At 36.9% G+C, this 14,698-nt stretch overlaps 1 protein-coding gene across 6 annotated transcripts in view; it reads right to left on the minus strand.

The window, feature by feature from the left end:
* Positions 1-526: 526 nt before the first annotated feature.
* The window catches only part of LOC136844997 (zinc finger and BTB domain-containing protein 14-like), a 152,983-nt gene continuing 138,811 nt past the window's right edge, over positions 527-14,698 (minus strand). For 2 of the 6 annotated variants that reach the window (XM_067114588.1, XM_067114567.1), the window contains exons 6-7: positions 7,234-7,593; positions 527-1,878 (exon numbers count right to left, since the gene is read on the minus strand). In XM_067114588.1, the coding sequence (XP_066970689.1) occupies positions 7,264-7,593 (330 nt within the window). In that variant the 3' untranslated portion in view covers positions 527-1,878; positions 7,234-7,263. Of the gene's footprint in view, positions 1,879-6,237; positions 7,594-8,717; positions 13,491-14,698 lie in introns of those variants that run through there. The other 4 variants (XR_010855031.1, XM_067114562.1, XM_067114587.1 and 1 more) reach the window with 4 other exon arrangements.

The following is a 14,698-nucleotide window of genomic DNA, read 5'->3' on the forward strand; positions in this document are numbered from 1 at the left end:
AAAGCAGCATTTGACAACTAGCCTGTATCAAAACACACTGCCATAGGTCTACGGTCCGGCGGGTTTTCAACACTTCGTAGCACTTCTACGCACACAACACTTACAACAATTGATCCTGGAACTACGTTAACACTTATCGTAATCATAAAAACTTCGACAACAACCTGCAACTTCATAAAACTGCGAAAACAAAACGGTAAACTACCACTTCAGTCACGCACTCCAACTTCCAAACCGAAAGAGCTACTGCTATTGGTTGTCAAGTGAAGTTAATGACGTTTCGTGACGTCATCAGCTACGAGAGCTCCCATTGGTCCGGACCTCTACATGTAAACACTGTGCTCGACTTCCTAATTAAGAGCGAAAATAACGTCCTTTACGACTGAAATTTTTTACCAGTTTAAGGCAATTTTCTAACCTTATTACCGGGTTAATAAAGGAAATAAGTGCCAACCTGATCAGCAGCTGCACGGAGACTCGCTAACAGAACTGCATATAAAAGGTGTGTTGAAATAAAACAAAAGTAATTCGTCTGAATCTATATTTACAAATTCATGGCATATACACCCGGAATAACATAAAATTAATATAATCTTTGGTAAAACGTCAGAGAATAATTATTACACTGAAGCTGGCTACTTAAAGTCTTTTAAAAATGACTTTCATGAAAAATTTGGCCACTGATATACAACAGCCCAGCTGATTGCCTTCTGGTGTCCTAGAAGTGTGGTTAGGGTGACCTCATATCCTCCATTTTACTCTTGGATCATTTTCTTGGAAAAGCAAATGAAAATGGTGATAGCAACCCCGTGTCCTTTTGTAGCCCAGAGCCGAAGTACACACACAAAAAAAAATAAGATGATGTAGCCTGACGCGTGCTACATAGGGGACTGAGAGGGGGATAGAACAATATGATGATGAGAAACTAAAGGTAAATCTCAAGAAAATATACTCAGGCTTACAGTCTGACTGTTATTCTGAATTACAGAATACCAGTCTTAATTAACACAGAATACTGAATGACCCCCATTCACAATGAATGACGCCATCGAGCGCAGTTGTTCATGGTGTGAGTGCAACCTGGTCGCTTTCCAGGATCGAAGGGCTGCAATTATCCTTCAAAAGCTCTTACTATCACACTGAGGTCTCTCCATCACACAGAGGTCTTTGGCATCCAAACTTAGGGTAAAATCTCTCTCTCCCACTAATTACACTTGACTGCCAGTACAATTAAAATCTTTAAAAAACCATATAGAGTCATTTCTAATTTATTGTGTACAGTCAAATACATTTCTCAGAACGGGATACTGCCTCTTTCACGTAATTAGTTTTGGAAAATTCACATTATAATTAGCTTTCTGTAATTTTTAAGTGTTGAAAAAACTCACCAAATGATTGTTGATATTTGTCAGACCTGATTGCTAAGTGAAGAGTGTCATATTTTATTCATACGTCTGACAAACTGTTCAGTGATTACTGTCTGTCAGTTTCTGCCAAAGACTTTACTGATGCCTGAAGGAAACAGAATCTCTTTCCCACGTGGGAAACTGCTGAACACCTTCAACACTGCTCCTGGTGTCTGTTTCCCAAGTGAATTTTCAAAGAGCGCTTGTGCGTTGCCCTGTAGGAGCACTTGGGACAGGCGAAGGGCTTCTCGCCGGTATGAGTGCGTATGTGCGTCTTCAGATTCCCCTTCTGAGAGAAGGCCGAGGGACAGTGGGGACACTGGTGCGGTTTCTCCTTCGTGTGGACCAGGATGTGCTTCTGCAGGTGGTTCCTGCGGTGCGTGAAGTAAGGACAGTCACTGCACTGGTATGCTTTCAGGAGGTGGGGGTCTGGTAAATCTTCTCCTTTATCTGCAAAGATTTCTTGCTTGATCTGGGAAGAGAAGAGAGGATTTTGGTGAATGGCTGAGAACAATATGAAAGGATGATGTGCAGTGTAAATACAGGAATGTGAAACTTGCAATTGAATGGAAGATTGTGTACAGTGTATTTGTCCTCAGGTCCAGCAGTTGAAAGATCATTGTGAACGTAAACACCATCCATGGGGGTAAGGAAACAAAAGATATGGTAAAGTATTACATTTCAATTACTCTCCACCCCTTATCAGTCAACAAAGGTTTTGGCAGCCCACGGGAGCACTATACATAAGAGAGGTTTCTATTTACAGGCATTTACTGGGTGTAGAATTCGTTAGAGAATAACAATGGCAGAATTTCACTTAAAATACCAATTGTTGGTGCTTGGTTATTCTCATCTTAAGCTTTTTCCGGTAAGACCCACATACGACACATTTCATTCGTTGCAAAGTAAGTGCATGCCAATATCTTTGGACATTTTTTCTTTAAGCAAGATTGTTGTTTCTGTGGCTGTTTAATATTTTTATGTACTGGATAATGAAAAATATCAAGAGGATAAGAGCTTTGTAGGCTAAGAGGGATCACAGTCTGCAGAAACTGGTGAAGGAGGAGAAAGTTGAAAGTGAAAGACAGCAAGAATAAGTTAGTTAAGCAGTTAAATGGGAGCCGCAGAGATGAAGCAATAATGGTTACTAAAGATGGTAAAGAATATGAAATTTGAAAAGTAGACGAATCTCTGCAAAAGCTTTGGAAGAGAAGAGGAATGAAAAATCGCAATTTGTGGGAACTGACGAATACACTCTCCTATGTAGAAGTGAAGTGAGAATGTTGAACGTGAACAAAGGAAGAAAGAAAAAATACATCAAGATGGACAGTAGTGTATGAATGAGTGAAAGGCTGAAAAATATGAAGATCTGACATGAAAGAGGACAAAGGTTTGCACAGGTGAAAAGACAATATAAGTGCTTCGAATAGATTTGGTCACTGGCTACTCAGAAAGGAGGATGATAGGCTGGTGAAAAGGTGTATAATGCAGAGGTCTTGAAGGAAATGGGGAGAGAGAGAGAGAGAGAGAGAGAGAGAGAGAGAGAGAGAGAGAGAGAGAGAGGGAGGGAGACTCAGAAAACGGAGTCTGGAGTCAACAGAAGAGATGTTAGACTAGAAGAGTCCTAATTTCCAGGACGAGCAAGAATGTTTTAAACAGAGGTGAGTGGCGTAATATGTATGGATAAGGTTGGTGTGTTTTGTTTCATTTTTATGGAAACATTACATTTCTTTATATATTTAAATATGCATAAATAATAAACCAAAGGTATATAAGGAAATGTCTACTAAGCAAAGATAGGTGAAATGATAAACGCATTGTATTAATCCATAATTAAACAAAGTTACAGCCAACTCATATTTTAAGTAGTCAAGTTTTTAAAGTATTTTAAATCAGATTATCATACACAGAGGTGCAAAGTCACAAATCTAAATGCATTTCTATTGCATATGAATAAATTTACAGCAAAACAGATAAGTTTAAACGAAATATTCTTTTTACTACCAGAATAGTCTTGTTCACAGTACTATCATTTGTCAGTTCTTCCTAGAAACTAGAAGTGCATTCTTAGTTATTTCTAGAAGCCAGATGTAACTCGTTAGAAGACGGAGGAGAATAATGGAGAGAGCGAACCACTATCCATTTCAGGGACAGCGAGTCATCGTTTTTCGTAAATATCTTTCAAATTAATTATTTGATCGAAATGGTACTCTGGCACAGTGTACAAGACACCTCCCACTATGCATTCAAAAGGACGTTTGAATGCATAGTTTGACGATGCTTGGCAACACCATGTAAGTCGAGTAAACGCCTTAACTAAAATCATTTGACAATGCACTTTATTACCAAAAGTACCATTTATTACCAAAAGTACCATTTCGATCGAATAATTTGAAGATATTTGAGAAAAACGATGACGCTCGGTCCCTGAAATGGATAGTAGGTCTAGGAAGAGAATGATGAAGAGAGCTAACTAGGTCTAGCGCTATCACATCCATAGTCTCAACTCTGACCATGTCATGCAAAGAAGAAGGCAGAACCACAGTATGTATGAATTTCTCAACTTGCACCATACATGAATTTCTTAATTTATACCACATCATAAAACATGCATGACTGCGAAGACTGGATTTCCATTTCCCTGAGCTACGGTGTATTAGGCTTACAAAAATACTGCATTAGGGTTTAAAATGACTGAGAAAGGTGCAAACGATGTTAAGAAATTTGATGAATTACGAGAAGTTCTATAACTATCAGAATAATAATATTTTATTGCAGTAAAATTCAAATTGATTGACGAATAACTCGGGCAAATGTAAACCCCGTCAGTAATCGTCTGATGTGTGTAGCTAATTTAGTAAAATGCAACGAACTGACATTTTCTGAAGGGTAGAATCAAGGCCACCGAGATTAAATGAAGACCGGTTCCCCTGTTTCTCTAAATCTACGTGACGTCATAAGTGTAGCCTAACGGTAGGCCTATGCTGCTTCAGTGTCTTGACGAGTGAGGTCACTTGTGGAAAATAAGACAATCTTTTGTATAAGAAAACAAACAGCATTTTTTTTTTACAAGAAAATTCGACTATGTGGGGATGTTGTTCTAACCCTGTGCTCTGAACTGCAAAGTTTCCCAAATAAATAGTAATTGTCATCGCTGTTGAGCGGATCCTAATATCTCTCGTAGTTGCCGAGCTCTGGAAGACAGTGAATGCAAGAAACCTCAGTCAAAGCTGATACTGAGACTTGTATTTTGAAAATTAAAGATTAAGAGACGAAACCTAGATCTACTGACTTGATAGGTAATAGAAAACAACAAATATTTAATTCCTCCTTTCACCTGGAGTATTTGCATACATTTTCCACTTGGTTACCGGAAAGGGAAAAGCAGTTTATAAGCCTATCATTACTTGCACTAGTGATAGCGAAAGTTCACTAAATGTTAACGAATTTAAAGCAAAGATCGAACGCTATATGAGGTTACATTTGCTATTGAATTCAAAGCATAACTTTTTTTTATATACATTACAGTAAATATTTATGAAGTCATGCATAAGAGATATGAGGGGGATAATTTGACTGATAGGCTATACCAGAAGCTGAATTCTCTTGTAAAAAAAAATGTTTTCCTTTTACTTCTTTTTACGGAATTTTAGAATTTACCCCAATTCCATCCCTTTTAATGCTCTCTCGTGTAGGGTCGTGTATATACTCGTATATATATGGAAATGTTTTACAACACACTCTAGTTGTCAGAGGCAAGAATAGGCCTACTAACGATAACGTGTACAGAGGGTGAACCGGCCTTCAAATATATTAACGATCGAGGAGGAACGTTGGAATCTCTCCTGAATTTTGTCGAGGACATCATAACCTTCTATAACTGTTTACTGGAAATAAAAAAATAATGAAAAACATGTAGAATCATTAATAAATGCTTCAGATTTGACACCAACTAAGGTACACCTTTGCCCAACAACCATGCATGACGGGAAGAAAAAAAAAAATTCAAAATGAGTGTTTATGTTAAAAAGCATCTCCATTGCACTTGCTCGTATATTTAAGCCAAATGCTTCTTCGTACCTATACGACACCACCACCAGAGACCTTAATAAATATGTACGCCATACCACCTTGAGAAAGATACTGGCAACCTGCGTCAACGTTCGCAGTAACGTGATTCAAGATCGGTAAAGAAAAGCTGACTTGGCTGTGCTATAACTACAACCAACACTACTCTTGGGCTTCAAGATGAGCTAGAAATGTCATTGTGTTCTCGCTGTTTCTCCTGCAGCTACACTTTCGTCAAACTAATCGTTCAGAAGGCCTACACAGCGCCTTGTTAAAATTGGTTAGATTACTCACAAAGCTAGTACTATACTCTGTCATTTCTTTCATGAGCGAATTTGAAGGTGAATTCTATGATAGATTACAGCCAAGTCAAGTAGTTCCACCAAAGACCGTACAGTCTCTTTATATACTATGAACTCTGTGGTTTTCCGTGAGGGACAAGGAAAGGTATGAAGAGTCTGGAGTTATCAAATTAAAAGATTTTAAGCTTTTTCGTAAAAAGGTAACTATTATTATTATTATTATTATTATTATTATTATTATTATTATTATTATTATTATTATTATTATTATTACTACTACTACTGTGTTAGTATTCTAAATGTTAGTAATTTTGTTGTTAATGTCAGTCTCGCAAACAGTTGATCTGCGGAGCCAGTTCTTCTGAAGTTAGATGTTAGTAGGCCATCACCATCAAGACAGTACAAGAGTCTCTTTCCATGAACACAAAATCGGGAATTGGTCTATGACCGCTTTTTCTTACCTTAAGTGGGAGCAGAGGACGTTGTATTTCTCTTCTTCTTCTTGTATTGCAAACCAACGTTATCACCGTACCAATGGCTTCGCTCAGTCTAAGATTCGCACCTACTTTCTTCTGTTTGTTAGCTTATATATTTTTCGGCTTTTATGCATATTTTTGTTTACTGTTATTTGTTTTCAATTGCATATATTCAAAATTAAAACTGTTGTTCATAGTTATTTCTATTTTTTTCAGTTACGAACGCTATTCTAATGAAAGTTTACTATAATATGTAAAAATATGGTTTATGGCCTGTGAACTTTATGCCCTGCTACTATTACCGCTACTAATCTTATAATATATTTTATAATAGCTTTTCAAATTAACGTTAAATCGATTTCTTGTTAAATGCGTTTCAAAGCATGGTTACCCGAGTGTAATATGCAACGGAACTGAACCCTAAAATCCTAGATCTTGATTCGTAAGTGATTTGTCATCCTACACTGATAAAATGAAATCTCACTTGACTTGCATTTATATTCATACAAGTCCATCTTTTTTGCCCTGAAATTCCATAGTCATTTAACATTTTGGAAATGATATAATTAACTTACTCAAACTGTTCCCTCTTTTCCTGTAGCGAGCTGATTTAATTTCCCAATCAACACTAAAAAACTATGTCCCTGAAGCTACAGAACGGTTTTAAGATTAAGTGTTTCATTTTCATCTGTTTTTTTTTTTAATCTTACTTTATATTTTAATCCTTAATTATATGGCTTAATTTAGATTCGAAGCTCTGTTACAACCCATGAAAACCTTGCAAACCCATGAAACCGCCCATGAAATCGTTGCATTATTCTGATTCGAAATGGGTGCTCTTTACTTCTAAACAAAACGAGACATTCACATGCCTTCTTCGGAATCCACGCCTATGTAAATGAAGACGCTTTTAAAAATGAAGAAGCTTTTAATCTGCTGACTGACAAAAAAAAAAGGAAGGTTATGACACCCTTGACTTACCCAAAACAAAAACGCCTCGGAGCTATAGGCCTAGCTTTCCTCCCTGTGGTGATTAATCGTATGAATTTCCAGCGAGCGTTTGTGAGTGGCTCTGTAAGGACACTTGGTGCAAGCAAAGGGTTTTTCCCCCGTGTGCCTACGAATGTGGGTCTTCAAGTTGCCCTTCTGCGAAAAAGCAGCGGGGCAGAAGGGGCACTTGTGCGGCCTTTCCCGCGTGTGCACCAGGTGGTGTTTCAAAAGGTCGGTCTTTAGGACAGTGGTGTACGAACAGGCAAAACACTGATAGCCCTTTAACGTGAGATTCTTTACCATGGGATCCGATGGCGGCGTCGACCCCTCCCGCAGGAATTCCTTCTTGATCTGTAAAGAAACGAAAGGGAGAACGTTAGTGGCGCCGAGGTACTACAGAAAATGAGTGCAGACAAAATGGAAAACTCCTATTTGTATTTTAGCATCAACACTGAGGAGGAACATCGTTCAGGTGTTCGAAAGTCTTTGTTTTTATCTTTTGCATATTAATACGATTGATTTATATGGTTGGTGGATTTTTACTGCATAATAGTTTATCACGATATTGTGGATTTCTTACAAATCGGAGAATGTTTTTAAAAAGGGGCTACGGTATATTACCCTCACCTACTGTCCATTTATCAGTGCTTTCCTCCTCTCTCTCTCTCTCTCTCTCTCTCTCTCTCTCTCTCTCTCTCTCTCTCTCTCTCTCTCTCTCTCTCTCTCACATGCACACATACACAACATGCCAAACCATTTTCAAAACGTTACTTCATGAAGATATCTACTTACATTTTCTGTACATATTTAGACACGGACAAGTCCAAGATAAAAAGAACCAAATTTCCGTAAATACGAAGTGGACGAGAGAGAGAGAGAGAGAGAGAGAGAGAGAGAGAGAGAGAGAGAGAGAGAGAGAGAGAGAGAGTTACAAAATGCGCTGGATATTCTTGCAATAAGGATAACAGATTTTAAGAACTAGTAAATATAATCGATACAAGATACGAACGTAAACAAAACCTACTTTCATCCTTGGAGATTATTTCAAAAGCGCGAACGCGCGCACTCTCAGACCACTTCCCGAAAATAATCCGTAAATAACACTGATAAGTATATTAAGATAGTCCCATTTTGGGCCTTGTTGTGACTTGCATTTAACTGATAAGCGTTGCACGTTTGAGTGACGCCAATCCTCTTAGTATGTCAGGAGTTATATATATATATATATATATATATATATATATATATATATATATATATATATATATATATATTATATATATGTATGTATGTATGTATATATATACTATAAAAGGAGCAATAAACTAATAGTTACTAAAAATGAAATTTGATAAGTTTTTGCAGTTAATCTTTTTTTTTAGTCATTTTTTTTTTTTACATAGCAGATTTCATACGTAAAGTTCCTATTAGAAATCAAGTCCATAGAGGATTTTGGTTTGAAATAATTAACCAGATTTTCTCTTGCGGCATTTATTTGAAAGGACACAAACATCAGATTTTTTTTGTATTTCACACCTGATCTATAAATGCAACACAGAAAGTACCACTAAGGGAGAATAGGCCTAATGAATATATAAATCTTTAAACTCTAAGTCATTCAATATGGATAATATTCACATGACAATATCATACATATCCTTATACTCATAAATGAAGCGAATTTATACCGCTGATGACACTCTCTTTATACTTAGAATCGGGAACATTCCACTTCTTGCAACTGTTGTCAGCAGTTGTCATACATTCCCAGCGGTCTAACTGTCTGACATATTGAATATGGTAAAAAAAAAAATGATAAAAAATTGAAACAACAACAAAAATAGTATTTTAGGATATGAAGTTCTTGTGCAGAATTCTGCCCAATAAAATTCGTTCCTTTCTGTACATAAAAACTCAATTTCTAGGCTAATAGATCCAGATAGGTGACATTAGTAAACATATCACACATAACTTCCTGCTTGAATTAAATTTCTTACAGCGAACAGTAAGACTACTGTATATACATTAATGTAGTTTCTAGATACACAAATGCTTCCTCTACGAGGCAATAAAAGTTCTCTCGGGCCTATGGTGACAAATATATACTAAACTTGCTCACGTAGGCCTACACTAAACAGCGACCACAAATCCACATGAAGCACTTTTAGGCTTACGGTACCTGACAGTGGGAAGGATTATGATAAAAGTGTAGAGACAAGCAAAATCTTACGTTGGATATTGCGAGTACCTTAATAGAATTCTGAATCTTATAGTGTTTAAAAACTACAGATTATCATTATTTAAATGCACTGGTCACAATGAACGTAACCTCTCGTTCTGCTAGAAATTCTAGATTTTTTTTTCTTAAATATATCCTTATAATTCTTTGTAGCCTACGGTCTAAGCGTTGGTTTGAAATATATGTCCCATCTACCATTACAAGACTACACCTATGAATACATGGCCACATTTGCTAAGTATCTACATGATCATATTCTTGACTAGAGTTACAGACATTGCAGAAATCTCTTAACACTCAAGTTATATATATTTTTCTAACGAAGAGAAAAGTTTAATACATGTTATAAAATGTGTTGCGATAAATTTCCTGATATTAAGTCTTTAAAGACACTATGGCATATGTTCTTGCTGATGAGTTTTTTCGAGAAACAGAGTTGCCTTCCATCATCACCAGTTATGAAGTAAAAAAAAAAATTGTAATGAACGACAGAAGACATAGGCCTATGTTTTGGACGTTCGTAACCTACCCGCCCCAGCAGCCAACGTCAAGGGTGTTTTGGCCACAAATACGACTGAGCACCCTTAATTTCAGATAGAATATTAGAAAAAAAATACGTCTGCAAAAAAGTAATTCCAAGAAGTGGAATTGATTACCAAATAATAAAAACATTCTGTGCTGCATCATCTGATGAGGCTATTTGAGAGCTGCCAGATCTGGTGACAGGAGAAAGCAGTGGAGGAGGCAGTAAATACTAAAGATGGCGAGTATGAATGGGATTAAAGAAAATAATTGTCTCCCAGGCACGACATTTTATTCTCTTCAAGCAACTCTTCACAGAGCCATGGGCCTGCAAGAATCACAGACGCCGTTGTGCCTTTCCTCGAGGGGTTAGCATCAACCTTGTTCATGTATTTAATGACATTCTTCAACCAAGAATCCCCAAATGAAAATTGCTAACACCATGGAGATTTTTGCTTCTCCCTCTGTCAAAAACTCCCATTCTGCTGAACAGTCGAACTTTATCATCATCAACTCCTCATGGATCACCTTCTTCACCACATCGTTCAACACTGATGGCCGCAGCTAATCTCAGTATCTAAATGATGTAGTCCAATGCCTCCATAAAACTGAAATTACTCTTAAACCTATTTCATTGTTCTGTCAGGCATTTTTTGAGAAGCAGACGATGCTTTGGTCTCCAGACTGGGTCAGAGGTAGAGTTATGAGTTAAATGATACACCTGTGTTCCCCTGCCAGACAGCATCACTAGAGGATGTGGGTCTTAAAGCCTTGGAATTTGGTGAGTTGTTTTCTATCTGGCTAAAGAACATATAGTTTGCTATTTTACAAAAGGAGTTCGTTTAGTTCAGGTTCAAAACTTTCTTGGCACTGAAATCTAATGTTTCAAGTTGTCATCCAAGCAACCTCCACACCGTCACTCGCAGCTTTACACAATGCTGTTAAAGAAAAACTCACATCAACTCACTTTTTAAAGCTCTCATTTTTGCTAGCAAAAATTGTCCCCTCATAACCTGACTCTCCAACTCTTTCTGAACAGTCAAAGATGGTACGGTCTCAACGGCCATTAAACTTCAAAAAACTTGCATATAATGAAAGATTTGCACTTATTAACTTCAAAAACCAGTGTTCATATAGTTCAATATTTCAAAGCTCTTAGGAATGCCTCAACATACAAAAATAAAAAAGATACATATACGATTTGCTGCCTAAGATCACTCGACGTTGTGCGCATGCTCAGCGCATCTCACGACCTTACCGAACAACGCTAGCCTACTTACTGAGATAGCATGTTTTTCCAGAACAATTTTTGGTGAGGGTTATCGTCAATATCTGATTAAAATATATCTTTTGATTAATTAATCCTCCGGACTGGATACCGTGAACCAGTCATGGAGGAGGGCCCAGTTTAACGTTATTTGAAAAAGCAATGGAGTAATTAAATGAGGAACTCAGCTCAGCTCTCGATAACTTGAAAAGTATTTAACTGTTCAAGTGACATGAGTTTTCCTATACTTCAATGGTATTTTGAATAACTGTAAACTGTGCTCGTAACATCTGAATAATAAAAAGGTTAGCAGCTTTTCTTATGAAATTTGATAATACACATACTTACCAACATAATCATTTTAGCTGTTGCTGCTTTTGTAAAACAGCATTATCCTCGCACATGAATAAATTCATATATTCTTTAAACCAAAACTTACATTCAACGCTACAGTGGTATTAATGTAGAAAAAGGTTAAACCATCCATGAGAGAAGCATTTTATGTAATACGATGCGCAATGCCTTCTTCATCTGTTCAGTTCGAGTTGCTAAGTAGTTTCTTTAACCAGCGAAAATATATAATAATAAATTATTTACCTTTGCTTTTGGATTACCAGCTGCATGTTTCAATATTTTGAAAGTGATTTTAAGATTAGCGTTAAAGCATATATCTTTTTCTAACCCTACATAGTTGCTAATCTTTACTTTTTAAGTTTCCATTACTTTTTAATAGAAACTTTATAAAAAGTTCATTTTAATTCTAATTCTACATACAGTGTATGACTTCAGTGAGTTCTCACATAGTTTTGTTTATGTTTTTTAAGCTTATTTTCCGAGTTTAAATGTATTTTTTTAAGGACATGCATTACTAACACATTGGCAATTTGGTATGGCAATTTGAAAGGGAAAATCTCTGCCTATAATTCTCACCCGACTTTATGACATCTCAAAATGAAGCGAGTATAAATTTTCTTTCATGTAAAGGATAAACTTTTTTGTACATTCAGCTCCTCCTTATTACTTGATATTGCAATTTATTGCACCAACTGCTGTGAGCCATCATGTCACTTTTTATTACTAAAAAATAAAGAAAAACTAACAGAACTTATCTGCCGATTACAGATCTCTTCCTTCCTCTTCTTTCTTGGGCGCTGAGGAAAATCGACATATGGTGAAGGTTGCATGATATCGCAGACAACTTGTATTATGAAACTGAAGACTCGTGGTTAAAGTGGCCTTAAAACACCTTTCATATACTGTCTAATAAATCAGTTTCCTGTCCTGCAAATGCAGAAAAAGAATTGTCTCGAAAATAAAGTTTAAAGTTTTGGTTTCCGTCGCACAAATGATTAAAATTTGTTTTCAGGAATTCCTGCCAAAACTATGAAACTTTTCTTTCCTTCCAAAATTTAAACTTCAATTCCATATTTATTTTCCCTGAGTGCTTTTATTCACAATTTTTTACGGCCAAAATTCTGTTTAACTAATCTTCCTCTGGGATGCATCATTATGGAGACAATTGCTAACCGATCTAAGGAACAGAATATAGAATTTAGGCTAATGTTGACTAACGAATTATGAAACGACCTTCCCTTGACAGCCATATTTCAAGAAGACAAAAACAAACCAAATATAATCTGATAAGAAAAACACTCGTGGAATACATAAGGTACATAATGGAAGTTTAGCACACTAAAAAAGATAATGAAACAAAGATTGCATTGCGGGACAGTTCCACATTACACGAAGGTCTCTGCTATAGGTCAAGTTCTCTGTATCATAGATTCTGACACTTGTATCATTTGAAAGAATCAGCCCACAAGGCAAAAATTATCCACAAGGATAACTCGATAAAGCCCCTTTTACACAACAGATCCAAAACATCTACAACTGGTATTTCTGAGCATCCAACTCCTTCTTGTGGCGATTAACCATATGGATCTTGAGCGAACACTTGTGAGTGGCTCTGTAGGGACACTCCGAACAAGCATAAGGCTTCTCTCCGGTGTGTCTTCGAATGTGGGTCTTCAGGTTCCCCTTCTGGGCAAAGGCCGCTGGGCAGTAGGGGCACTTGTGGGGTTTCTCCTTCGTGTGAACCATGTGGTGGCTCTTCAGGAGACTCTTGTAAAAGGTGACGAAGGGACAGATGGAGCAAGAGTACGTCATTCGGTCTGGGGTGTTGGAGCGCTTCCTCACTTCCTGGAGAGGTGGTGATTTTTCCTGCGAACAAACAGAGAAAATGAGTTAATTGACAGGCCTTTCGAGGGGGAACTATTCTCTAATCTAACACCTATTCTCTAATCTAAAACTGACACACAACGTTTCAGATGTAAACAAAGCCTCTAAGAAAAATATTCACACTTACTGTGAGCACTCCGCGAGTAGTGGAAATGGAGACTGCCGTTCGTTAAGAAAAAACATCCGTTTGTTCTATTCACGACCACCTAATTTCTACCAACTTTGACTGTGTAATGCAACCACCTACTTGGTGGTATATGTCAGGACATGACTCCTCTGAGTCAATTCTCAAGTCAGAGATAATATCTGTTCTTTGTAGTTAAAAGTGTTAATGCACAAGTCCTAAGATACACAAACCAGACAAGAAAATTATGGAAAACTAAGATAATGAGACTTCAGTTAACATACACTGGACCCATCATAGGACTATAGAAAGTGTAAGATACATTAACCAAATAGGATAAAATACACCAACTATCTGTTAAAGGAATGACAAAACTTTCAAAGGGAACTCAGGATTTAGGATTCAACTTGCAGTTCCGAAACAGGGCAACTTTGACCTAACCCAGTGAGCAATGATCTGTACGTGACCTCATCTCGAAATGGTCCAGCTAATATGTAACTTTGTATAAAGCATGATGTGTATAAAACATGATGTGCCCTTACAGGTGATCTGAAATCGACTGTCTGAAAGTGGTTGATTAGGTCTATAGTAAACTGACAGTTCCACGGGCTGAGACTTGATGCTATAATCTGGTGGTAGAATAAAAGGCAACAAACTTTGAAACATCTGACTTTCTCTTTGTATTTATTTCCCTGTTGAATGGTTTAGTTACTAAGCCGTTCAATAGGGCAGTAAATACGAAGAGAAAGTAAAGTGTTTCAGTGTGGTACTACCTCAAGTTCTTGCTAATATTCATGCCTCTACTTTCATAACAAACCACTTCTTTTCTTTCACTTTCATCTTAGCCACTCCATCCATAGTCTTGTATGCCTGTACCTAATCACATAATCAAATTTTCTGTCATGCAATTGTGCCTCAGATAATCACATTTGTATCTTTCTTGCCACTCTGCATAGTGTGTAAGTCATCAACTGGCCAGATATATTGGGTTTGCAGGCCATACTTTGAACTGAACTTGCAGAAATTATATATATATATATATATATATATATATATATATATATAT

Source organism: Macrobrachium rosenbergii, chromosome 13, assembly GCF_040412425.1.
Source record: "Macrobrachium rosenbergii isolate ZJJX-2024 chromosome 13, ASM4041242v1, whole genome shotgun sequence".
Taxonomy (NCBI): domain Eukaryota; kingdom Metazoa; phylum Arthropoda; class Malacostraca; order Decapoda; family Palaemonidae; genus Macrobrachium; species Macrobrachium rosenbergii.